General features: G+C 49.1%; 1 protein-coding gene across 1 annotated transcript in view; it reads left to right on the plus strand.

The window, feature by feature from the left end:
• CSTPP1 (centriolar satellite-associated tubulin polyglutamylase complex regulator 1) overlaps window positions 1-26,092 on the plus strand; it is a 208,576-nt gene that overhangs the window by 172,517 nt on the left and 9,967 nt on the right. Inside the window, exon 4 of the mRNA XM_052652233.1 lies at window positions 11,720-11,804. Coding sequence (XP_052508193.1) covers window positions 11,720-11,804 — 85 coding nt within the window. The remainder of the gene's footprint in view (window positions 1-11,719; window positions 11,805-26,092) is intronic.

Raw genomic sequence — 26,092 nt, forward strand, 5'->3', positions numbered from 1 at the left:
TTTAAAGTGCATTGTTGTATTGTTTGGACACAAAGTCATGTGTGACTCTTTTGTGACCCCATGGACTGTAGCCCGCCAGGCTCCTCTGTCCATGGGGTTTCCCGGCCAAGAAGACTGGAGCAGGTTGCCATTTGCTTCTCCAGGGGATCTTCCCGACCCAAGGATCCAACCCACATCTCCTGCATTGGCAGGTGGATTCTTTACCACTGAGTCACCAGGGAAGCCCCTTTAAAAAGTGTATCTGTTTAAAAATTTTGTTCAGCCCTCACATACCACAACGTTCTTATTTTATAGGTGAGGAAATGGAGGTCCAGAAAACCTGTGGCCAGAATCACAGAATTAGTTCTTTGCAGAACTCAGACAAAGTTTTTTTTCTGTATATCAGGAGGTATCTTTGTGGGAAAACAGACTTAAAAAAAAAAAGGCTTGAAAATCCTCATTTCGGCCATTACAACCCTAGGTGGCTCAGATGGTAAAGAAGGTGCCTGCGGTGCAGGAGATTCAGGCTGGGTGGGGAAGTGCCCCTGGAGCAGGGAATGGCAACTCACTCCAGTATTCTTGCCTGGAGGATACCATGGACAAGAGGATCCTGGCAGGCCAAGGGGTCGTAAAGGGTCGGACATGACTGAGCGACTAACACACACTCAGCAGGAAATTTAAAATACTGCCTGCTTTTCAAAAATTGAGTGAGGTGTTCCAGATACGCCACCATCGAGAGGGCAGGATTTTCCTCTCACCCTTACTTCATCCTCCAGCTCTTGCGCCTGTTTGACTGTTTCTGTTGTATTAAAAACAGAAGTGGCTCATAGGAGTTTGCAGCGGTCCCTGCTTCTTCAGGGATGAAAATTACACTTCGGCTCTGAAACCTCTGCCCCCAAAGGCACTCCCTTTTGTGAACGCTAGGCTTGAGGTAGCTTCCTTGAAGGGCTACTGGGCTCTTTAGGAAAGCTGCCTCCATGTCCTCAGTAAACCATCTGGAAACCATGCCCGTGCCCGAGGAGCCAGCCCTGTTGCTCCTGGAGAGAGACTCTTCTTTTCTCCTAGCTGGTGCCTCCTTCCACAATGCCACCTGTCTCCCCAGCCTGGGCACAGGCAGCCTGTTGGGTTTCACGTGGTCATCAGAGCTAAGGCAGTGCCCCCTGCCCCTGCCAGCCCCAGGCCTTGCCCCGGTCCTCCACCTCTCAGCAGCTGCATCATGACGTCCAGAAGAGAGGGTGGCACCCTGAGGGTCTGGCCCAGTCTGGAGGGTTCTTCCATGCCAGCCCAGCCCTCCGGTTCAGTCCCACAGCCCCTCACCTGATCAGACTGCTGGGATGTGCTGAACACAATCCCTGGGGAAGAGCTTTCAGACCCTGATTAGAAATGCTCACGTCTCTTTAAATCTTTGTATAATATAAAGAGTTTCTGGGGATTTTGTCGTTATTGGTGGAAGTGCTGCGTCTTCACTGCTGCGCTTGGGGTTTTTCTAGTAGCGGTGAGCTGGGAGCTACTCTGGTTGCCGTGCGCGGGCTTCTCAGTGTGGTGGCTTCTGTCGTTGCAGAGCCCAGGCTCCAGGGCCCGCAGACTCAGGACTTGTGGCTCACGGGCTTAGTTGTCCCGTGTAGGATCTTCCTCGATCAGGGATCAAAGCCATGTCCCCTGCATTGGCAGGTGAATTCTTAACCACTGGACCCCCTGGGACGTCCCCCTGGGGAATTTCTTTTGTTCATTCTAAAATTCGGGGTGAAATTGTTACTGTACCTGATTTAATACTTTGCCTAGAATGTATGTACTGGTCAAGAAGTAATAGTCACTTGGTGTTGGGCTTTGTTATAATCAAATATGAAAATGAAAGAGGCTGGCTCTCTGCCCCTGTTTGAACACACTTCGCAGAGCCTGGAGACTAATGAGTTGGCAAAGAATTGCATTAATAATGCCCCACAGGTGTCACTGGGAGCCATTGCTGCTTCTCATTCCTTTTGTAAAATGATTTCCCTTTCAGTAAACTATCATTTCCCTCCATTTACAATATAAAACAACCGTGCTATCAAAGAAGATAAAATTTAAGAACACAGCCTGCCCTTCTTCTGAGGTTTTGCTGGACAAGAACATCCCCCGTGGATGTTCGCAGTTTTCCTGTGTCTCGTGGTACCCAGTGCTACATGAGGGGTGAAGCTGTCAGATGTCTCGCCGCCTCCCCCTACTCCCCCCTCTCTCCCTTCCCCTCCTTGCAGAGTAGCGCTGAGATATTTACTCAGCTGCGGACTGGTACCAAAGCCTCAGTGCCCTAGGGAAAGGAAGGGGTGGTATGGTCATGCCCTGAATTATCCATGTCCTTCCGAGCATCTCTTGGCAGAGCAGCCTGGCTGGGGGGCAAGTGTCATTTGGAAGGAGACTTCACAACCCCTGCATGAAAGAACATAAACACAATGGCAACTGAAAATTGGAGAGTCCACTCATGGGCTGCGGTGTTCTCTGGACTCTGTGGTAGTTCCTACTGAAATCATGCAGCCAACCAACTAGAGGCTGTTCAGCCCTCTGGGATTCCCCGTGGCTTGGGAGCATTTCATTATCTCCGGCTCCTGTCCCAGCCCTCAGCCTGAAGGCACTCATGCAAATGAACTCAGACTAAACCCCAGTTCCTCCTCCAGGCTTTCGGAGGTAAAAAATAAATAAATAAAAATAAAAACAGCCCTCGATTCAGTCAGGCTTGGGGGAAGGCTTCTATGAGTAAGGGACAAAGATAGGGCCCTTGTTCCTTCATCCTTGCTTTCATGACACCACTCTGACCCTGGAAAGGGCACCATTTCCCAGGGAGAGCAAAGAGGCATCTGAATCTTCAGCCACACACCGCCGCAGTTCTTCGGACCAAATGTGTGGACCCACATGGTGGTCTGTGAGGAAGATGTAGAGATGACTCAGCTGCCCCCACAGAGCTTCAGAGCCCAGAGTTTCCACACCAGGAAGGCAAGACCAGATGGAGAAAAGACAAGAGAAGGTCTTCAATCCTTCTTTTCGAAGAAAGGAGGAAGTGAGAACGCGTTAGCCCTTGAACATATTGAGCGTGACTAATTTCTGACGAGATGAGTTTTCTCAGCCATCATAACCTCATCCATCACTCTCTAGGATTAGAGTGGGACAGCCGAGAAAAGAATCTTTTGAGTCAGGGGTTGGGTATGTTGAAAACTTCAGTGTTCTTTCCAGAGTTGTAACAGGGCACGCATGCCAAAGCACTTCAGTCGTGTCCGACTCTTTGAGACCCTGCGGAGCCCTCCAGGCTCCTCTGTCCCTGGGATTCCGCGGGCAAGAATGCTGGAGTGGGTTGCCACGCTCTCCTCCAGGGGATCTTCCTGACCCAGAGTCAAACCCGAGCCTCTGTGGTTCCCTGCACTGGCAGGCAGGTTCTTAACCACTAGCGCCACCTGGGAAGCCCCAGAGTTTAAACAGTGGTAAACTGAATGCCTAAAAATCGAACCCTAGGCTTCCTCTGATTTTCATGGTAAAACTGCTTATCTGTTCCAGTGAAAATAAGTATTCAGGTTCACTGGACTGAGCGCTTGCTAAGAAAGTGCTAGCCGTCAGCGAGACCATGGAGTGTAGTTACACCTGCTGTGATTCATTCAGTTCACTGAGAGCCGGGTTACCCAACCAACCAGCACGTTTTCCATTTCCAGCACCCAGCACCTCCTCGCACTACCCTAAATTTACAGTCATGCCTCCTGTGTCTGGAAACCCCTCGTCTCTGTGTTCACGCGGCGACCAGAAACTCGTCCCTCTGAATTTAACCTGGGTCACTGTGCGGTGCGTGTTTTATTCATTTGTTCTTTCAGCGGGTGTTTAGTACTATACTCCGACATTGTGCTGAGGACTTTAGTTAGGTCTAAAGATGCCTTAATTTCAGGACTTCAGTTAAAAATTATTAAACAATTCTCCCATTTACTGAACATTTTGATAATTTTTTAGAAACACCTCATATACAAATTACCTCCTTTTATTTTTATAACAATCCCATTAGACAGGTACTGTTGTTAGTCACATTACTAAGAGGAAACCAAGGTTCGGAAAAGTTGTCCAGGGAATTCCCCAGTAGGCCAGTGGCGGGGACTCCGAGCTTTTACTGCTGAGGCAGATTCTATCCTGGTAGAGGGTCTAAGATCCCACAAGCTGCAGCCAAAAACAGGAAAAGGAAACAGAAGTTGTCTAACTTGTCCAAGTCACGCCGGCAGTAACTAGTGGGACCAGGTTTTGAAGCCAGGTCATCTGATTACGAAGTCTGGGCTCTGCAGTAACACAACTGCCCTGCCCACCTGCAAGGTATCTGTATTTTTGTGTTGTTGTTCAGTGGCTAAGTTGTGTCTGACTCTGTGACCCCACGGACTGCAGCATGCCAGGCTCCTCTGCCTTCCACCGACTCCCAAAGCCAGTTTCGTGTCCATTGAGTCAGTGATGCTCTCTAACCATCTCGTCCTCTGCCGCCGTCTCCTCCCACTGCCCTCAGTCTCTCCCAGCATCACAGTCTTTTCCAGTGAGTCAGCTCTTTGCATCAGGTGGCCAAAGTATTGGAGCTTCAGCTTCAGCATCAGTCCTTCCAATGAATATTCAGGACTGATTTCCCTTAGGATTGACTGGTTTGATCTGCTTGCAGTCCAGGGACTCTCAAGAGTCTCCCACATCACAATTCAAAAGCATCAATTCTTCAATGCTCAGCCTTCTTTATGGACCAACTCTCACATCCATGCATGACTACTGGAAAAACTATAGCTTTGACTATACAGAACTTTGTCGGCATAGTAATGTCTCTGCTTTTTAATACACTGTATAGGTTTTCATAACTTTCCTTCCAAGAAACAAGTGTCTTTTAATTTCACGGCTGCAGTCACCATCCACAGTGATTTTGGAGCCCAAGAAAATAAAATTTGTCATTGCTTCCACTTTTTCCCCTTCTATTTGCCATAACGTGATGGGACCAGATGCCATTTTTGAGTGTTGAGTTTCAAGCTAGCTTTTTCACTCTCCTCACCAAGAGGCTCTTTAGTTTCTCTTCACTGTCTGCCATTAGAGTGGTATCATCTACGTGTCAAAGGTTATTGATATTTCTCCCGGCAATCTTGATTCCAGCTTGTGATTCAGCCAGACCAGCATTTCTCATGATGCACTCTGCATATAAATTAAATAAGCAGGGTGACACTATACAGCCTTGACGTATTCCTTTCCCAGTTTGGAACCAGTCTGTTGTTCCATGTCCGGTTCTAACTGTTGCTTCTTAACCTGCATACAGGTTTCTCAGGAGACAAGTAAGGTGGTCTGGTATTCCCATCTCTTTCAGAATTTTCCACAGTTTGTTGTGATCCCCACAGTCAAATCCACACACCCAAAAAAAATGAGATGGTTAGATGGCATCACCAACTTGATAGACATGAGTTTGAGCAAGCTCTGGACCTTGGTGATGGACAGGGAAGCCTGGTGTGCCGCAGTTCATAGGGTCGCAAAGAGTCAGACACAACTTGAGCAACTGAACTGAACTGAACACAGTCAAAGGCTTTAGCGTCAATGAAGCAGAAGTAGATGTTTTTCTGGAACTCCCTTGCTTTCTCCATGATCCAACAAATGTTGGCAATTTGATCTCTGGTTCCTCTGCCTCTTGTAAACCCAGCTTTTACATCTGGAAGTTCTTGATTCATATACTGCTAAAGCCTAGCTTGAAGGATTTTGTGCATAACTGTATCAGCATGTAAAATGAGCTCAGTTGTGCAGTAGTTTGAACTTTCTTTGCTCTTCTTTGAAATTGGAATGGAAACTGACCTTTTCCAGTCTGGTGTCCACTGAGTTATCCAAATTTGCTGACATATTGAGTGCAGTACTTTAACAGCATCATCTTTTAGGATTTGAAATAGCTCAGCTGGAATTCAGTTACCTCCATTAGCTTTGTTCATAGTAATGCTTCCTAAGGCCCACTTGACGTCACACTCCAGGATGTCTGGCTCTAGGTGAGTGACCGTGCTATCGTGGTTATCTGGGTCATGAACACCTTTCTTATATGGTTTCTCTGTGTATTCTTGCCACCTCTTCTTAATCACTTCTGCTTCTGTTAGGTCCTTGCTGTTCCTGTCCTTTGTTGTGCCATTCCTTGCATGAAATATTCCCTTAATACCTCCAATTTTCTTGAACAGATCTCTAGTCTTTCCCATTCTGTTGTTTTCCTCTATCTGTATTTTACCTTAGATATAAAGTCTGCAAGTCACCTGGCATAAATAATCCTATCATCAGAAGTCAAGTCCCCCACAAACCCGTCAGATCCTACCTGCTAGAGTACTACTCACTGGACCTTGAATGCTAAACCAGCAAACATCTGAATCTCATACAGAAACCTTGTTTCTTTATTTCTGAAATAATAATATCAAATACTAACAGAGCACTTATGATGGGACCCTTGTTCTCAGTAGTTTAACTCACAACAACTGTATGATGTTGGTTATCTTTATCCCCACTTTATAGATGTTGAAACTGAGGCATAGAACGCTTAAAGGTCAGTACTTCGAAATCAGTGGCAAGGCTTGGATCTGGACCCAGGCAGTCGAACTCCAGAGTCCATGCCGGGAGCCACGACGCAGTACCGAGCAGCCTCCTGAGATGATAGGATGGAGCGGGGTTGAGACCTTTGGTCCCTGAGCCGGGCACACAGTCAATGGGGCTCTTAGGAGGTTTAGAATAAGAAAGATGAACAGCTCTGGCCACCCACAAAAAGAGCAGCACCAGTTTGCGGGGAATGTTGATTTTGATCTTATACCAAACTCGTCTCATGTCTTTTGCCTTTGAACTTTTCAGGACCTGGGGGATTCCTTTAGAGCAGGCATCTGGAGGTGCACGCCGCTTGCCTTCCTGCACCTGCCGGGGTGGAGCGCCGGCAGTGGGTGGGATTCGTGGTGTAGCCGCCGCTCAGGTGTACTCGTTCCTGCCTCCCCGTGGCCCCCAGCCCAGCACAGGCCGGGATGCTGGAGCTTCAGTCTTTCCTGTTGACAGTAATTAGAACCTTTCAGACTCAATTTCTTACATGCAAAAAAATCCCAATTCACTTGAATTGTCTCCTTGATCCTGTTCACCTGGAGCTATTTAGTCCCTACAGTTTGTTTGGAGTGGAGAACAAGCTTTTAAGCCTTCACCCATTACCGTTGATAAGATCAAGGTGCAGAAAATGTTAGTTGGGTAAACTTTGGAGCCAGACTGCCGGAGCTTGGGTTCCAGTTCCACCAGTTAAGCATGATCTGAGTTTTTGTATCTGTGAAATGGGGATAACCACAGTGAAGATTAGATGAGACAGCTCACGTAACACCCTTGGAAGAACTGTGTCTGGTCCAGAGTAAGTGCCCAGTAAGTGTTCCCCCTAGGTATTATTATCATCATTAAGCCCATCCAGCCCTTGGGCCCAAAAGGCTACCCACTCCAGTATTCTGGCCTGGAGAATTCCATGGCCTGTATAGTCCATGGGGTCGCAAAGGGTCGGACACAACTGAGCGACTTTCACTTCACTTCCTTTCCCCTCCCAGCCTAGGAAGCCAAGGCTCTGGGAAGCCAAACATGCTCCTCCTGTCCCCCACGCTCTGGACCCTTGTCTCCTCACTTCCTAGATAATTTCATCTCTCTAAGCCTTCATGTCCTTATCTGTGCAGTAGGGCTGAGACTACTGGAGTCTATCTCATGAGGTTGTCGTGAAGTTAAGCAGGCTACTTCAGAGCCTGAGCACAGAGCTCAGTGATTGTCTGACTCACTATTATTCCTGAAGCACAAAGGGGCTGCCTGCAAGGCTGGTCTTCGAGATCTTGGAGAGCTCTTTTGAGCCAAAGGACCCAAAGGCAGGAGCATTTAGGATTAACCAATGGCTGAGTTGGAGCCTCTGAGCTGGGGAGGCTGCCAGCTTGTTGGGAATGGCGTGCGTGCTAGGTCTCTTCGGTCGTGTCCAACTCTGTGCGACCCTATGGACTGTATAGCCCGCCAGGCTCCTCTGTCCATGGGATTCTCCAGGCCAGAATACTGGAGTGGGTTGCCATGCCCTCCTCCATATATTGTTGTTCTTGTTGTTTAGTTGCTAAGTCATGTCCAATTCTTTTGTAACACCATGGACTAGCCCCTCAGGCTCTTCTGTCCATGGGATTTCCCAGGCAAGAATACTGGAGTGAGTTGCCATTTCCTTCTCCAGGGGATCTTCCTGGGAACGGAGGAGGCATAAAATGCAGACTGCAGAAGAATATTCAAGAACAGGTTTGACTCAAACAAGCTGACAGAATTTCCAAGGCAGAACACTCCTAGGGGTTTAAGCTTTAAACTCAGCAAGAAACTTCTTCCTCCTCTCATCTCCTGCCTTTGCCCCCAGGATTTAAAACCAAAACCAAGCGATTTCCCTGGTGGTCCAGTGGCTAAGACTCCATGCTCCTGACGCAGGGGTCTGGGTTCAGTCCCTGGTCAGGGAACTAGATTCCACATGGCCCAACTAAAGATCCGGCGTGCCATGACTGAAGATCCCGAGGGCCACCACTAAGACCCAGCACGGCCAGAAATGAAATAAGTAAGTGAATGAGCACTAAAAACAAAGCCAAGCAGCTGCTGTTGTTTGGCATCACTGTGCCCTAGACATTCCGCCGAGTACTTTCTAGACATCATCTCTTTTAATCTTGACTTGAGCCCTGAAAGGTAGGTGTCGTCATTCTCGTTTCACGGATGAGAAACTGAGATTTAGAGGGACTGAGCAATTTGCCCAAGGTTGCCTACCTGGGGAACCAAAGAGCCAAGGTTTGACCCTGAGCCAGAGGGACAGGGGAAGAACAGCTCTCCTTTGCTCATCAATGCTCTGATTCTGGGACAAGACTTAACTGCTCACCCTTCTCCCAGATACCCACTGTGCAACCCAGGAGTGTTTCCAAGTGACAGATGCGTCTCCTTTGAAAGCATCTGGCCTTGGTATTATCCTGAGTCTGCTTTAATAGAACTGCTGTCTTAAAGAAATAGAACTGCTGTCTTCCACAGTTAAGGTAGCCAGAGTTGTGTGTCTGCCTGCACTTTCACTCATCTCTTTATCTGACTGTCTTCCCCACTTTACATTTGGGAATGTCGAGTTCCAGAAGTGGTAAACAGGATGATTCTGTTTTTCTGATGTATTTAGTATTTCCCAGAACTGTCGATGCTTTGGAGAAGAACAAAATTATTTTTCGTAAATTACTCTTCTGTCCTTAGGAAGCAAGTATTTGAAACATGTGAGTTAGAATGTCATCGAGAACCTAAAAAATGCTGAGGGCAGGAAAATCAGGGGGCTAGAGGCTAAGATGGAGTCCCAGCGTGGTGTTTCTTGATTAAATAAGCGGGGGGTGGGGGGCAGGTGTCACAACTCTCTCTCAGCTTCTCATTTTCCTTCATGCTGTTTATCTTCCCAAGAGTATCTTGCAGATAATTTGGGGGATAAATATGAATAACTGGGGAATACTTCGGCCCTCCCTAAGAATGGTATCAGATCTATCCACCAAATCTTAGCCTCAGTTCAATTCAGTTCAGTTGCTCAGTCATGTCCGACTCCTGCGACCCCATGGTCTGTAGCCCACCAGGCTCCTCTGTCCATGGGATTCTCCAGGCAAGGATACTGGAGTGGGTTGCCATTTCCTTCTCTAAATCTTAGCCTAGAAGAGCTTTAATGATTCAAAAACAGAACTCACTCCTCTCTGCACAGGGAGCTTTGGAGTGAGAGGGAAGCAGGCGCGCATTCGATTCGGTGGCTTTTCCTCGTTTCATTTTTCCTGTCCTCACCCCAAGTCCGCGAGCCCACAAGTAGCTGTTACTCTTTCCCCTGAAGAACAAAGCCTCCGACTAGGCTGGTGCCCGAGGTCAGGCGAGCGAGGAGAGGGAAGCGCCCCCCCCTCCTGCCCCGTTGTGGCCGAGATGAAGGCCACAAGCCGTCTTGGTCCTCTGACCCACCCTGGCGCTGACGCTGTCCCCTTGCTGTCCCCTCACTGTCCCTGACTGGCAGTGCGGTTAGTCTGACGCTGTGCCTTCACCTTGAATTGAGCCTTGATGAAAAAGGAATAGGAAACCCAGGCCTGTCCCTGGGGATTTGGGGTTTTTATCTTGGAAAAGCATCAACCGAACTCGCAGGGACAGGAGATCTGGATTCCTGTGGCTTGAGCTAACTTAGGTCCAGAGAAGCCGAGTGCCTGTGATCACCGTCTTCATTCCCCCAGCGTGGCCTTGCCCTCTGGGCTCCCTTCTCTCACCCAGGCTCCCGGTTAGGAGGGCTTCTGGGTTGCTCCATCCTGCTTTACCATCAGCACGTCCTTCCGTATTTGAAATGCTTTGGTATGTGGAATACTTGTGGGTTGAAGCTGCCTGACTGATCTAAAATCCCTCAGCTTTGGGACAAGCAATAACAAAACAAGTTTGTTTTTTTTCTTTTCTAATTTTAATTGGAAGATAATTGCTTTACCATATTGTGATGGTTTCTGCCATACATCAACATAAATTGGCCATCTGTGTACATGTGTCCCTCCGTCTGAGCCCCCCCTTCCACCTCCCTCCCCACCCTGTCTGTCCAGGTTGTCCCAGAGCCCCAGCTTTGGGTGCCCTGCTTCATACATCAGAGTCACACTGGTTATCTGTTTTGCATATGGTAATGTATAAATGCCATGGACAGAGGACCCTGGTGGGCTGCAGTCCATGGGGTCGCTGAGGGTCGGACACAACTGAACAACTTCACTTTCACTTTTCACTTTCACGCATTGGAAAAGGAAATGGCAACCCACTCCAATGTTCTTGCCTGGAGAATCCCAGGGACGTGGGAGCCTGGTGGGCTGCTGTCTATGGGGTCGCACAGAGTCGGACACGACTGAAGTGACTTAGCAGAGCAATGTATATGTCTCAATGCTAGTCTCTCAACTCATCCCAAAACAGCTTTTAAGCGTCAGTGTATTTCCTCTCCCCTGACATTCTACAAGCCCTCAGTTTACCTCTCTGGGTTTTCTGCTGAGCCATGGAGCCTCATCCTGGCTCATCTCTCCCAGAGCACTGCTTCTGTATATCGGAAGTCATTTGGTCGCCTTGATTGTAGACCTTGGGTCTTGGCTTCCTACAGTAAGATGGCCAGATTTGTGTGTGGGCATCCAAAAGAAGCCAGCCTGCCCAGTACTGGATGGCAGGGCAAGAAGGGCTGTGGGTCGCCCTGCTAACTCTTCTCCCCCATACATTGCAAGACTGCCTCTGCCTCAGCACTGCTTCCAGATATTCTGTGCATGGTCTTTGGGCATGTTGTGGTGAAGACTACCATGCCAGAGAATTTCAGCAAACGTAGCCAGCTTTGAAATAACTCATTTTTGTGGATTTTCAGACACCAGGAAAATCAAACTGAGAAGGCTAATAAAGTTACCCCTCTAATTCTCCCTTCTTACCCAACCATCTCTCAAACCAGTGAAGCTCCTTTGGCCAAAATGTTGTAGCTGGGTGCCTCCCATCCTGGAAAAACTTTGTAGAAATATTGATCGTAAAATATCATCCTTGGGCTAATGCAACCTTAATAGTGACTCACCTTGATCCATGTTGATGTGTGGCAGGAACCAGCATAATATTATAAAGCAATAATCCTCCAATAAAAATTTGTTTAAACAAGAGCAGTTCTTCTAGGGTATGTCTGAAACCCCTGAAATGACCGAAAAGACTGCAGTGACTTCCCACTCTGAGATCTGACGCCTTCCTCTCCATTTCGCTGCAGATTTGCTGACCATGAGGGAATATCACTGCTTGCTGCAATTACTGTGCCCAGATTTCCCACTGGAGCTCACTCAGAAGGCCGCCAGGTATGTCCCCCGGGCTCCCGAAGTAAACTCAGCCCCCTCTCTGGCTCGGGCTTCTGAGAGAGAACTTCGACGTATGCAGACAAACACACATTAGGAGAGAGTAAAACCGATAGGGAAGGAACTGGCATTTGGAGAGGGGTCTATTTGGGATTTGCCCCAAAACATAATATTCACTTTCTGCATCTCCAGGAGGAAGCCAAATGATCTTTGGTGGTTTCTGTGGGGAGCCTTAGGGTCTGCAGATCGAGTTGGGGGGGTGGTGAGATGAAGAGGCAAACACACTCACACCGGCTCGCACACCCACACGGGCACACACACAGATAAACATCCCTAGAGGACATTCTGAGAAAATATGGCGCAAGCTTTGGCAGTGACTTGTGATGAAGGGGGGTGAAGTTCAAGGCTGGAAAGCGTGAAGGCGATAAACTCCGACTGAGGGGGAGGTAAATTGTATTATTTATGCTAAAAGACGGTTTTCAATATTAGTCCAGAACCAGGAAGACCTGGCAGGAATAGTTGGAACCCCCTAATTTCTGTGTTTGGTTTCGCTGTTATTCACATTTTTCAAGCACATGGGGTAGCCTGGCTATGCCTCAGTTAACTTTTACTTATTTAGCTGAAAATCTGAGCTAAGGCGACAAACGGAAGTGCAGCAAAAATCTTTTTGAAGAACGCCCAAACAGAGGATTTTTAGAAAAATATTCTGTCTATACACGATAGACGGGCTTCCCTGGTAGCTCAGCTGGCAAAGAATCCGCCTGCAATGAAGGAGACCCCAGTTTAATTCCTGGGTCAGGAAGATCCCCTGGAGAAGGGATAGGCTACCCACTCCAGTATTCTTGGGCTTCCCTTGTGGCTCAGATGGGAAAGAATCCACCTGCAATGTGGGAGACCTGGGTTCGATCCCTAGGATGGGAAGATTCCCTGGAGGAGGGCATGGCAACCCACTCCAGTAATTCTTGGCTGGAGAATCCCCATGGACAGAGCAGCCTGGAGGGCTACAGTCCATGGGGTTGAAAGGAGTCAGATGGCACACAGGACCCAGCATACATGATAGATACATGTGTTCAAACCCGTAGAATGTGCAACACCAAGAGTGAAGCGCAAATCTAAACTTCAGTGTGTCAGTGTAGGTTCAATGACTGTAGCAAATGTGCCGGCGGGGTGCGGGGCTTTGATGACGGGGACAGTCTGTGCCTGTGTGGGGGCAGAAGGCATTTGAGAAATCCCCTCAAGTTCACTGTGAACCTAAAACTGCTCCAGGAAAGTCTAAGTAATAATTTCTTTTAAATGCCCAGCTCCCCTAAATCAGCTGATCAAGTACACATACAGAGTAGAGCTGACTAGTAAGCAAGGAAAAGGCAAGAGACACTGACCCCCTGTGCAGTTGGAAATCCAAGGAGAGCTCTTAGTCCGCTCTCCATACACACACAACTTCTAGACACATGGTTCCGTATACGCGGGTTCAGCTTCCATGGATTCAACCAGCTGCACCTTGTGTATTCACTATTGAAAAAAATCTGCATATAAGTGAGCCTGCGCAGTTGAAACCCAGGTTGTTCAAGGGTCAACCGTATATTCACATCACCACAGTCCATTTTAGAGCATCTTAATTACCCCCAAAAGAAACCCTGCTGCTCTCAGCCGCTGCTCCTGAATCCCCCGCCCATCCTCTCTCGCCCGCAGCAACTGCACTCTGTCTCAGTAAATTTGCCTGTTCAGGACTCTCAGACGGAAGCTCGCGATACGTGGGCCTTTGTGGCTGGTTTCTTTCGCTTAGCCTTAGGCTTTCAAAGTTCATCCACGTCATAGCAGCTCTCAGTATTTCCTCTTATCAAATATTTTTTAAAGGTTTCTTATGTAGACCTTTTTTTTTTTTTAAGTTTTTACTGAATTTGTTACAGTATTGCTTCTGTTACGTTTTGGCTTTTTGGCCCCAAGGCATGTGGGATCTTAGGTCCCTGAGCAGGGATCGAACGCGCACTGGAAGGTGAAGTCTTAACCACTGGACGGCCAGACAAGCCGCTCATCAACTATTTATTGAGTGCCAGTTTTGTGCCAGGATCTAATCTGCACACTGGGGGTGCAGTGGTGAATAAGATTATAGTCTCTGTACCCACCTGCCCCGCCACCAGGGAGCTTCACATCTGATTTAGAAGAGGATCGCTTGGGTGCCGATCACAGCCTGCCGTCCCCCTTTCCTGCACCTGAAAGGTAGCGGGTGGGCCCGAGGGCTAGCCTTCTGTATGGTCTTCGGCCCCACCCACCTCCCAGATGCTTCCAAACAACCTGATGTAGTTAGCACTGCAAGGCTAGACTAGAAGGGGCAGAACCATCTAAAATCCACAGATTCTTACAAGTATTGATATCCAGGGGCTTCTGGAGTGACCTTCCCCTGGTTGTGGTCAGAAGCTTACCGCCCCTCCCCATCACCACCACCACCAAGAGACCCTCTTGTTCTTTAAAACTTCAGACCTTTTCATGTGAGCAGGGGTGAAGCATGGTGGCCGGTCCATGCTAATAGACAGCAACGTGAAGGGACGGTGGGGACGCCAGAATCAACAACAGAAGGGCCCAGGACAAGCGTCAGGAGACGGGCTACAAAATTAGAGATGACTTCAGGACTCAAGCTCTGGTGTCGACCCCGCCTCCCCAGCTCCATTCTCTCCCCACCCTACTCCAGCTGCTGCGTGCATGCGTGTGTGTGTGTGGAAAAATCATATCCGTCCCAGAATGTGACCCTCTGACTGTCTGAGCTCTTCCCATCTCGTCCTGAAGGTCAGGATCCCAGCTTCCTCACACGAGAGCTCCGGCTTCTGACCAAAACTGCAGGCAGGGGTGCGGATGGCGAGGCCCCCCCAAGGCAGTGGCCATGCCTGGAGGACAGTCTTCGTGGCCCCGAGGTGGGGACCGGCTGCGGGAGCAGGCGGCAGCCCCTGATGATGTGTGCGTAAAGGAATGTGACCCACACGCAGCTGTGCACCAGAGCCTGCCGAGCACAGAGCAGCCCCACGTGCGCCCAACTCCCGGTTGGCACCTCGGCCAGACCTGGGGCGGCAGGTGTGAGCCGGAAACACAGCTGGGGGGAAGAGCCGGCAGACCCCCTGACAGCGCCTGGCCAGAGCCCCGCCCCATCCCCCACTCCTGCAGAATGGAGGTCCTTAAGTTACCGTATCCCTAAACGGTCACCATCTTCGTCTCCATCCTCCATGGACTGGGCGGCTTTCCTGACAGTTAAAAGAATTCAACTAGAGCCAAACTTCTTTTTTTTTTTTAACAAGTAAGAGGCCACTTTGGATGGTATTTTAATACCACCCCTCCCCACCTTCAGGGAAGGTCCTTTTTATTTATGTGTGTGTGTTGGCTGTGCTGGGTCTTCACTGCCGTGTGTGGGCTTTCTCTCGTTGCACCCAGCAGAGGCTCCTCTCCAGGCGCGGTACACGGTCTTCTCTTTGCGGTGGCTTCTCTCATTGCAGAGCACAGGCCCTAGGTCTTCAGTAGTTGAGGCTCATGGGGTCAATAGTAGTGGCGCATGGGCTTAGGTGCCCTGGGGGTTGCAGAATCTTCCCGGACCGGGATTGAACCTGTGTCCCCTGCACTGGCAGGCAGATTCTTTTTTTTTGCTTCTTTCATCCTTCCCTTTCAAGTTGTAAGAACAACACATGTGCAGTAAAAGAAATCCAAGAAATTTCAGAAAAGCCAGAAGAATATAGAAATTACAAACACTTAGAATCAGGAGTGTTCCAATTAGTCAGCTTGTATCCATCCGGCGCAGGTTCCTGGCATCCCGTGCCTGGCTGTCGTGTTCAGGCAGAGTCTGGGCTTTGCTCTGAACACAATGGCAAGCAGATTCTTAACAACTGGACCACCAGAGAGATTCAAGCCAGAGCTCTTGAGTTCAAATCCTGGTTCCAGCTTATATCCTGGGGAAAGTTATTTAATTTCTTTGAGCCTCAGTTTCCTCATCTGTAAAGTGGGAATAATTGTAATAGTTGTAATAATTGAAGCTGCATATCACATGATTAAAACAATGCCTGGCATAGAGCAAAAATGTTAGAAGCAGTGGTGTTAACCCTGACCTCTAAGAGCACAGGCACGACGGGATTAGAAAGACCTGAGTATCCACACCACCTCTGTCTATTGACTGCATGACCTTGAGGATTTCTCTCAACTTCTCTAAGCCCTGTTTGCCTTGTCTGTAAAATGGGGCTAATAATTACATCATAGGGTGGCTGTAAGATTTCAACAAAATTATATATATGTAAATTGCTTAGCACATTATGGACATTCAATAAATAATATTTTCTTGCTGTTAAAATAATGTTGGTATTATTATTGCCAGACTTTTTTTTTTAATTCAGTGAGAAGTCAGACATTGAGAAGAGACTTGTAGTTGCCAGTGGGAAGGGATAGGCTGAGAGTTTGGGGTTAGCAGATGCAACTGTTACATATAAAATGGATAAACAACACGGCCCTACTGTAGAGCACAGAGAACCGTACCCAGTCTCCCAGAATAAATCATAATGGAAAAGAATATTGAAAGGAGAATATATGTGTGTATAACTGAATCACCCTGCTCTACAGCAGAAATGAGCACAACATTGGAAATGAAGTGTACTTCAGTGTAAAAATTAAATAAGTGAGAAGTTCCTAGGTTCCCTAAGGCGCTGCTTTCTGGCCTTCTTCCCCTTCACAACACTGAGAAAATAATATGTAACAAAAAGGGTAAAGACAAGACTGCCTGTGGTTGGCTCCTGGGCCAGGGGCCCCTCACACCTGTAGCCCGTCCAAGGCTCACAGGACTCGTGTAGGAAGCCTCGCCCCAAGGGTGGAGATTTCAAGCAGCGACTCTCCAACCTGAGAGTGTGCCAGACTCACCCGCAGAGCTTAGTAAACTACAGATGGCCCAGGCCCCGCCTCAGAGTTCAGGGGGTCTGAGATGGGGCTCAAGAATTCATGTTTCTTAGAGGTTCTCAGGTGATGCTCACGGGTCTGGGACCACTCTCGGAAAACCTCTTTAGAGCTTTGCATGCCCATCTCATTCTGCCATTTTAGAACTGATTGCACTCAAAGGAATTGCATTTCCTTCTCACTCTTGTCATCTGAAATCACATTTAGCTCACTTCTCTGTCTCTGAAAGCCGCATGTCCTCGTCAGTAATACGTGTTTAATAGGAAGAGCTCCTCTGCCATGGTTTTGTAGGCTGAATACATACAGCGCTTTGAAAGCATGTAGACTCCTAACAAATCTAGAATGTCCTTCTTTATGCCTCCCGCCTGCAACATCACCCTGCTCAGCCCTCCTCCCAGGCCGGACCTGCCATCTGACAGTGTCGCTGCTGCCCCAGAGGTCTTTCACCCAAAGAGAAGATCCTTTCCCTCCCCATCCTTTCATTTCCCAGATATTTATTGAGTGCCTGTTATGTGCTTGTGGAGGAGCTATGACAGTGAGCAAAACAGATGTGGTTCCAGCCCTCGATGAACTTGCTAGCTGAGTGAGCGGCAGACACTAAATCAGTAAAGAGCCAAGTGCTGCAGGGACGCGTAAACAGGTTACAGCCTAACCTGGTAAAGTAGGAGAAGCTGGTCCCTAAGGCAGGGATAGACATGTTGGATCGGGAGCCTGAAGGGTCTGTAAGAGATGAACTTGCTCTTCAGCTCTGTGTTCTCTGTGTGTGCGTCATCGCTCAGTCGTGTCCAACTCTTTGCAAACCCCCTGGACTGTAGCCCACCAGGCACCTCTGTCCACGGGGTTCTCTAGGCAAGAATACTGGAGTGCCGTGCCCTCCTGCAGGGGATCTTCCCAACCCAGACCTGGAATCAAACCCAGGTCTCCCATGTTGCAGGCGGATTCTTTACCACCTGAGCCACCAGGGAAGCCTGATGGTCTTGCACTAAGTCTTAGCCCTATCAACTACTAAGACTTATTGTAAGGCCACCGTGACAGTGAAAGTCACTCAGTCGTGTCCGACTCTCTGTGACCCTATGGACTATATAATCCGTGGAATTCTCCAGGCCAGAATACTGAAGTGGGTAGCCATTCCCTTCTCCAGCAGATCTTCCCAAACCAGGGATTGAACCCAGGTCTCCTGCATTGCAGGTGAATTCTTTACCATCTGAACCACCAGGGAAGCCCAAGGCCATCATAATGCCCACTGAAAATTGGGACTTGCCATCTGTCTCTACGAGAACTAAGCGACCGCAGCAGCTGACCTTCAACACACCCTGAATGGGGTCATTAGGAATGAGGCACTCCGTGTTCTGGGAAAAACTAGCGGAACAGGCCTTCAGATAGTTAGATGTTTTCAAGAAAAGATTTTATGAGTCCAATCCTTGCCTCTCCTCATACCTAGAAAAGCACTAAAATCATTCATGGAGACATCTGCTCCTCGCGGCTAGCAGTAAACTTCACAAGACTAGTAGCAACTTCTGCAACAATGCGTGCTTGATTGCATGTTCCCCCTTCACCAAAACCAGTATATACTGAGCTTCCCCCCACCTCTTCAGAGCAGTTCCTCAGAGCTGTCTGAGGTGCTGTCTCCCAGGTTGTAGTCCTCATTTTGCCCCAAATAAAACTTAACTCACAACTCTCACATTGTGCGTTTTTTTTCAGTTGACGTTTATCCTCTAGGATAAAATAAAATTAGATCACTACTTCTGACCATATGCAAAAGTCAGTTTCATATAGATTACAGAAAATCCATGCGTGCATGTGTGATCAGTCTTGTCCGACTCCTGCTGCCCTGTGGACTATAGCCCGCCAGGCTCCTCTGTCCATGGAATCTGCCAGGCAAGAATACTGGAGTAGTTTGCCATTTCCTCCTCCAGGGCATCTTCCCGACCCAGATATTGAACTCAAGTCTCCTGCATTGGCAGCAAGATTATTTATCAACTGTTGCCACCTGGGAAAGCTGGATTATAGAAGTGTAAAATGCAAAGCTATAATACTCTTAAAAGAGATTAGAAGAAAATATTTTATTGCCACCGGGTAGTTAAAAAATTCTTAAACGAGATATAAATTCTTTAAGCCCAACCCCAATGGACGAGGTTGTTAAGCTGACCACAAAACTGCATTCACTCATTCAGTCATTCAGCCAGTGTTGCAGGAGAATGCCATCACCTGCTGCTGCTGAAAGCAGTGAAGAAAACAAAGCCCCTGCCCTCGTGGAGCAGACGTTCTAGAGAAAGAAGCATCTGCGGGGAAGCAGGAGCGCCCTGACAGAGACTGAACCCAGGCCGCGACCGCGCAAGCGCAGAGCCCTCGCCCAGCAGAGAGTGAGGATGAGAAACGTCTGTCCAACAAAAGACACCATACACAAAGTTGAAGGACAAGCCAGAGACTTGAAGGAGATATTTATCACCTACGTAACTAACAACAAATCAGTCTACAGAATTGCTTTAGTCTTGAGATTGTCTATAAAGAACCCCTACAAGAGCATAACAAAAAAATGAAGGACCTCGGTAGAAAAATAGTCCAAAGACATGAAGAGCTAATACACAGACGAGAAAACCCTAACAACTACCAAACATTTGGGCTTATTTTTGTGGCCAAACTCGCTAGTTATCAGGGAAATGCCAGTTAAGTTGAGATACCCTGTTACAGTCATCAAATTGGCAAAAGCTTTTTTTTTTTTGCAAAAGTTTTAGAGTGAGATAATGCAAGTATTGGTGACGACGTGGAACTGTGGGAACTCGCACACTCTGCTAGTGGGAGTGTAAGTTGGCATAATCACTTGGAAGCCATTTGGGCAAATCTTAAAAAGTTCAAGAAATGAGAGGGCATATGTGTATACATACAGCTGGTTCACTTTGCTGTACAGTAGAAACGAACACAGCATTGTCAAGCAACTATATTCCAATAAATTTTTTTTTAAGAGGAAAATGGAAAAAAAATTCCAGAAAGTTCTGAAAAAATAAATTTGAATTTGCCATGTGCAGGGAACTAGTTACATAATAGTAAAAAAAAAAAGTTCACGAGGTGTGGCTGAGTCTAAGGAGACAGGCAGCATTATTTGTGATAGCTACCAGTGAAGCCCGTTGCCTGTTGCCACGCCGTAGAAAGGACAAAATGCCTTGAATCCATTCCATGGAATTCTGTACAGCAGCTAAAATGAATACAGGGAGGTGGGACTTCCCTGGTGGTCCAGGGGTTAAGAATCCGCCTTCCAATGCAAGGGACTCAGGTTTGATACCACGGATGTTTTTTCTTAAATAATAAAGTGAATACAGGGAGATACATGTGCATCCTCTCAAAATGGCGAGTTGCAGAGGGATCCATAGAGCTTGAGAACAGACAGACCAAAGTCATATCATGCTTTAAGAATGTAAACGTTTGTGTGAGTCAACAACAGTATGAAAGCACGCAGAGGGCTGCCAAGCCCAAGCTTCAGTGAATGAATGAATGCTAAGCCCTCAAGTTCCCGCAGGATCTCGGAGGAGGAAGGTGGAGGGAGGGTGTCCAGGTGTTCTAACAGTACGTGTAATCGCTTACAAAGCTTTTAAACACTGAAGCAAGGGTGGGGAAACATGAAGATTGGAGAGGAAGTTAGCTAGTGGGTACACAGATGTTTTTTCTGTTATTCTGTGTAATTTTCTGAAGTTTTAAATATTGTATTTAAAATGAAAAAGGTGTGGTAAAAGAAACACTCTGTGTGATTTCAATACCTTTAAACCACGAAGCTTTTCCACCTTGGTTTATGTCCCTGGATGTGTTCCAGTGTCTCCTAGTTTTCGATCTGTGGTGACTTGAATTTATACCCTACTGTTGCGTGAAAATTGTGTAAGCTTTGTGTCGAACTGGTCCATGGTGCTTTTCAGCTCTACTCCATCCTTCGACTTTCCTGTATTCATTCTATTACTTTTGAGAGTTTGATATTGAAACTCCAACTAAAAATCTTAATTTATCTACTTAAAAAGTAGTTGTAATATATAGTGAAACTATTATGTAACTTTGATATGTATTTTCCAAGCGTCCTGTAAATGTGTTATCATGCTTTCGTAATTCAAAATATAAAAAAGAGAAAAACAAGTGAAAGGAAGAAGGTGGGCAGGATTTAGGAAGGGAGCAGGGAGAGCGAAAGGCCGTCTCGGGCAAGTAAGCAACCTGGAAAGGAGCCAGTGAGGACTTGGGTGGGGGAGCCAGGAGGCCTGGAGTTTGAGGAGCCGGGGAGCTGGGAGAAGAGGGAGGGCCTCACAGGCCACGCACTGGATGTGGAGAGTGGAACAGTTGACCCCAGCCCCAGCTACGAGGCTTCTGGGGAGAGGCCAGGAACATGGAGCCGAAATGGCCGAGCAGGGGCCTTCACGGCATCTGCAAGAAAGAAGCAGCGTCCAGGCCTCGGTGTCCGGCCCGCCTGGGGGCCGCAGCTCTACAGGAGTGGGAGAAGGGACAGCGCCACCCCCGGTGGAAGGCGTCACGGCCACGTCTCACCTGGAGCAGCTGCAGCTGGCCCAGGAGCTGTGACTAGAGTCAGAGAGGCCTGGGTTCAAATTACACCTCTTTTGCTTCTGGCTTGAAAGCCCTGGTCAAGTTTCTGAGCCCCTGTGTTCTCAGTGAAGATATCCATCCATCTCACATTAGAGGATCAACGGGAGAAGAAAGTGCAATGCCGGACGCACAGCGCTAACCAAGCAAGCCCTTACTGGACGCTGTGTAGCTGTAATCGTTGCTGCTGCCCAGGCTCTCTGGGTCCAGCTTCTCAGGCACTGCAGGGCAGGGGCCGTTGGGGCCCCCCGGAAGTGCGGCCCGGAGCCCGGGGAGAACCACAACCTGGACGCCCCGTGCTGCTTGGAGGGCCTGGACTGGAAGCAGCTCGTGCCGCCCAGGGGGGGTCTCCAGTGCAGCCCCGCGGGCGGGCAGCCCTAAGGAAGTGTTGCAGAGAACCGTGGCGATACCTGGAGAAGGCAGCCAGGCTGTAGCTTCGCCCTCGCTCATGGCCCTGACATTAAGGCAGACTCCACGGAGGTGTCCCGGGATCCCAGACAGGCCTGGAGACACCCTTCACCTTCACCCATGAACAGTGCAGCTCATGTGACCTCCCAGAGGAAGTGCCGGCATGGGAGGCTTCTCGCCAGCCCCGCACCCCCCAGAAGTGGACTTGAAACAGGATAGCTCGCTTCCGCCTGAGAGCCTGTGCCCGGCCAGGCACTGGCTGCACTTCCTCTGAGCTATATTTTTATTCGCTATTTTGAGCTCTTCCATCACCTGAAACCAGCTAGAACACACTTATGGATGGCAGCTAACACTGATTTTGAGTCATTACCATGTATACCAGTAATATATAACAGTAGAATAGACGCAGCGTATCACCATATTGAATCTTCACCAGAATCCTGTGAATTGGGAACTAGAATTATCTCCTCTACAGATGAGGAAACTAAAGCTCCAAGAGAAAATGTGACTTGCCGAGAAAACGAAACTTGGGTAGGGAGTTCTAGAGCTGGGTGGGACTGGATCCCCGCTGAACTGCAAAACAAAGCAAAACAAAGCAATACATCTTCTGCCACTCAACCCGGGGATGCTGACCTTTAAGGGGGAATAGGAAGTTAGCAAGTCGCAGATTCAGGCTGAAAACTGTTGCTTCGTTGGCACCCACCAAATGTCCAGCCAGCCAGCCCATCCCAGCTGTTGGAAGTCAGCATGGGAGGGCAAGAACAGCCAGCCCCCTCGGGACGGGCTCAGACCCTGCCAAGCGCTCTTTTCTTTCTCCATTCCAGCCGCTGCCCTGGACTCCACCCTCCACATGTTTCTGCTCAGAGCCAGCCTCTCCTTCTCCCCTAGAGCCCCCTCTCTCCAGCCCCGAGGCCGGCATGCCAGGGTCCCTCCCTGACCCAGTACAGACTCTCGCTGGCAGCCGCTCCCTGCTGGCTCCGCTTCAAAGCTGGAGCGGGCCCCTCTCCTCCAGGTGTCAGGAGCGGCTGGCGCATTAGCAGAAGGCCTCTGGCAGGAAGGGGTGTCGAGCCAGGAAACTCCTCCTCCTGACCCTCAAGCGGGTGGGGCCAGGTTCGAGTTCAGGGTGGAGCCGCTGTCTGTGAGGTGAAGGGCCTACAGCCTGGGGTCCTCACAGTCACCATGGGCAGAGACAGAGCCGCAGCCTCCTGCCTGCCTCTCTCCACAGTTGTGAGATCCCGGTGCCAGATGCCCAGGACTCTTACGGGTCACAGCGCTAGTCTGGAGATGGACAGTGTGGCATTCCATGTTTCTAAAAGCACCTTTTTGTGAGGTTTTTCAACAGCAAACTTCTCCCCAGTGAGACCAGAGTTACCAGATGTTAGTTCTCTCCGCCCTTGGGGTGCCCTTCTGTCAGAGCCAGAAGAAGCCCGCTCAGACTTTGGGGAAGTATTCCGCTTGAATATCTCCAGCAGCAGGCAGCTCACTCGCTCACAAAGCAGCCATCATCCCAGAGCTGGGCGGCTTCCAGTCTTCTGGAGGCAGTCTCCCAGAACCCTGTGGCGTCTCCCTCAGAGGCAGCCCTTCAAGAGCCGTGGCCCGGCGCCACTTACCCTTCATCCTCTCTTCCCACTAAAGGATCTGAAGGTAGTCGTCCGCCGACATCCTGGTTTGCAGACTCTGCCTCGCCGACCCCCTGCTCTGTGACTCTAGCTCGTCCCTCTTAAATAAACCGCCCTCTTAAATAGTGCCCGGATGCCACCTTGCCAGGAGAAAAGAGAAGGGTGCCGCACCACTGTAAGTTATGTGTTCACACTTCCCCTCTCGTTCAACTAACACTGGCTGAGCGCCTACCGTGTGCCCTCCCCGCCACACTGGAGCGTCGTGGGGGACACTGACTGGGGTCCCCTGTGGGTCCAGAAAGGCGAGCGGGGGCCAAGGGCAGGGCATACAGGCTCATAAGCCAGGATAAGGATGGGAGACGTTGCTCTAAGGACAAGGGGAAGCCCGTAAAGTGTTTAAAACTGGCTTGTAAAACAGTCAAATTCGCATTTTTAAAAAGGTCTTTCTGGGAGGGAGGAGAGGGCGAGATGAGTGGAGAAAGCAGCATGGAAGCATGTATACTGCCATATGTAAAATAGCATGTATACTGCCATATGTAAAATAGCATATACACCACCATATGTAAAATAGCATATACACCACCATATGAAACAGATGAAAAGTGAAAGCGAGAGGCACTCAGCTGTGTCCGACTCTCTGTGACCCCATGGACCATATGATCCATGGAGTTTTCCAGGTCGGAATACTGGAGTGGGATCTTCCCAACCCAGGGACCGAACCCAGGTCTCCCACATTACAGGCGGATTCTTTACCAGCTGAGCCACAAGGGAACCCCAGTAGCCAATGGGAATTTGCTATATGCTTCAGGAAACTCAAACCGGGGCTCTATGACAACCTAGAGAGGTGGGATGGGGAAGGAGGTAGGAGGAAAGTTCAAGAAGGAGGGAACATAGGTAAACCTAACTGTGGAGTTGGAGAAGACTCTTGAGAGACTCCCTTGGACTGCAAGGAGATCCGACCTGTCCATCCTAAAGGAAATCAGTCCCTAATATTCATTGGAAGGACTGATGCTGAAGCTGAAACTCCAATACTTTGACCACCTGATGTGAAGAACTGACTCATTGGAAAAGATCTTGATGCTGGAAAAATTGAAGACGGGAGGAGAAGGGGATGACAGAGGATGAGATGGTTGGATTGCCATCACCAATGCGCTGGACATGAGCTTGGGTAGGCTCCAGGAGTTGGGGATGGACAGGGAAGCCTGGCGTGCTGCAGTCCATGGGGTTGCAAAGTGTCAGACACGACTGAGCGGCTGAACTGAACTGAACTGATGGCTGATTCATGCTGATGTTTGGCAGAAACCAACACAATATTGTAAAGCCATTATCCTTCATTTAAAAATAAATTTAATTAAAAAAAAAAAGTCTTTCTGACCACAGTATGGATACCCAATTAGAAGGAGGCAGAAGTGTTACCGGAAGCCAGGCAGCAGGTCGTCCAGTTGTCCTGGAAGAGGAGGTGGACGTGGGCATCAGTGGGGGCCGAGGAAGTGGAGAAGAGTAGACGGATTCCAGAGAAACCTCTGGAACAGGACTGATTGGACCGGGTGATTGGTTGATACGTGGCGGGCAAGAGAGGGCGTTTCCCGGATGTCAGGAGGACTCCCAGGCTTCCGGCTGAGCAGAGGAGCAGGGCTGATAATGACAGCTGAGACCCAACTGGCTTCTCTGTCAGCCAGGCCCACTGCCTGCAGTCAGGAAAACTTCAGTCCCACGCGCATGTGCTGCGAGGGTCCAGTTACCTGTCCCTCAGAGAGAAAGCCCCTGCACCGCCTGCCTCCCCCAACTAGCCCCATCCACGCGTCAGCCCCCTGAGGAGCAGGGGTCAAAGCAGAGTGCATGCCGGGCTTGCCCTGCTTCACCCTGACACCTCCGAGGGCTGTGCCCTCTCTCTTCCCCAGCCGCCCATCTCAAAAGAGGGAGCTGGCGTTGACAGTCAAGCCTGGCTGCTGATGGAGAGCGGCGGCCAGTTCTGGGGCTGGAAGGGCAGGCCCTCCGCAGCCAACAGTCCTGGCTGTGGCTGAGAAGGGGAGATGCTTACGGCACTTGGCCTGGCAGCCCTGGCGTGGCCGGGAGCAGGCCGATCAGCAAGAATGACTGCTTCTGGAATTAGATGGGGCTGGTGACTGTGCAGCTTTGTGAACACACCGCCCTGTGCACTCTGAAAGGATAAGTCCTATGGTATTGGAGTTACATTGCAATACAGCTCTTCCTTCACTTGCTGGGGGGGGGGGCGGGGGGCGGGGGTATGTCCTGATAAAATCTACTGTAAGTTAAAAATATCAAGTCAAAAATACACTGACTACACCCAACCTACCAGAGATCATATCTTAGCCCAGCCCTACCTCAGCTGTACTCAGAACACTTGCATCAGCTCACAGTTGGACAACATCATCTAACCCAAAGCCTGTTTTTTCATAATGCGTTGAATCTCACATGTAATTGATTTGAACGCGGTACTCAAAGTGAAAACAGAATGGTTGTCCCTGTCCCACCCTCATGACTGCACAGCCGACTAGGAGCTGCCCCTGCCCAGCGTCACAGGAGAGTACGTACATTGCATCGCTAGGCCAGGGAAAGGTCAAAATTCAAAGTCAAAAATTCAGAGTTCTTCTCGCTTTCACACCATCATCGGTTAAGTCATAAAACCTAAGACTACGTGTCATCAAGTTGGGGACCGTCTGTATGAAATAAGTGAATAAATAGGTGAAGAGAGAAATAGTCAGACTTCTCTGATGGTTCAGGGGTTAAGACTCCGAGTTTCCACTGTGGAGGGCA

Source organism: Budorcas taxicolor, chromosome 15 (assembly GCF_023091745.1).
Source record: "Budorcas taxicolor isolate Tak-1 chromosome 15, Takin1.1, whole genome shotgun sequence".
NCBI lineage: Eukaryota > Metazoa > Chordata > Mammalia > Artiodactyla > Bovidae > Budorcas > Budorcas taxicolor.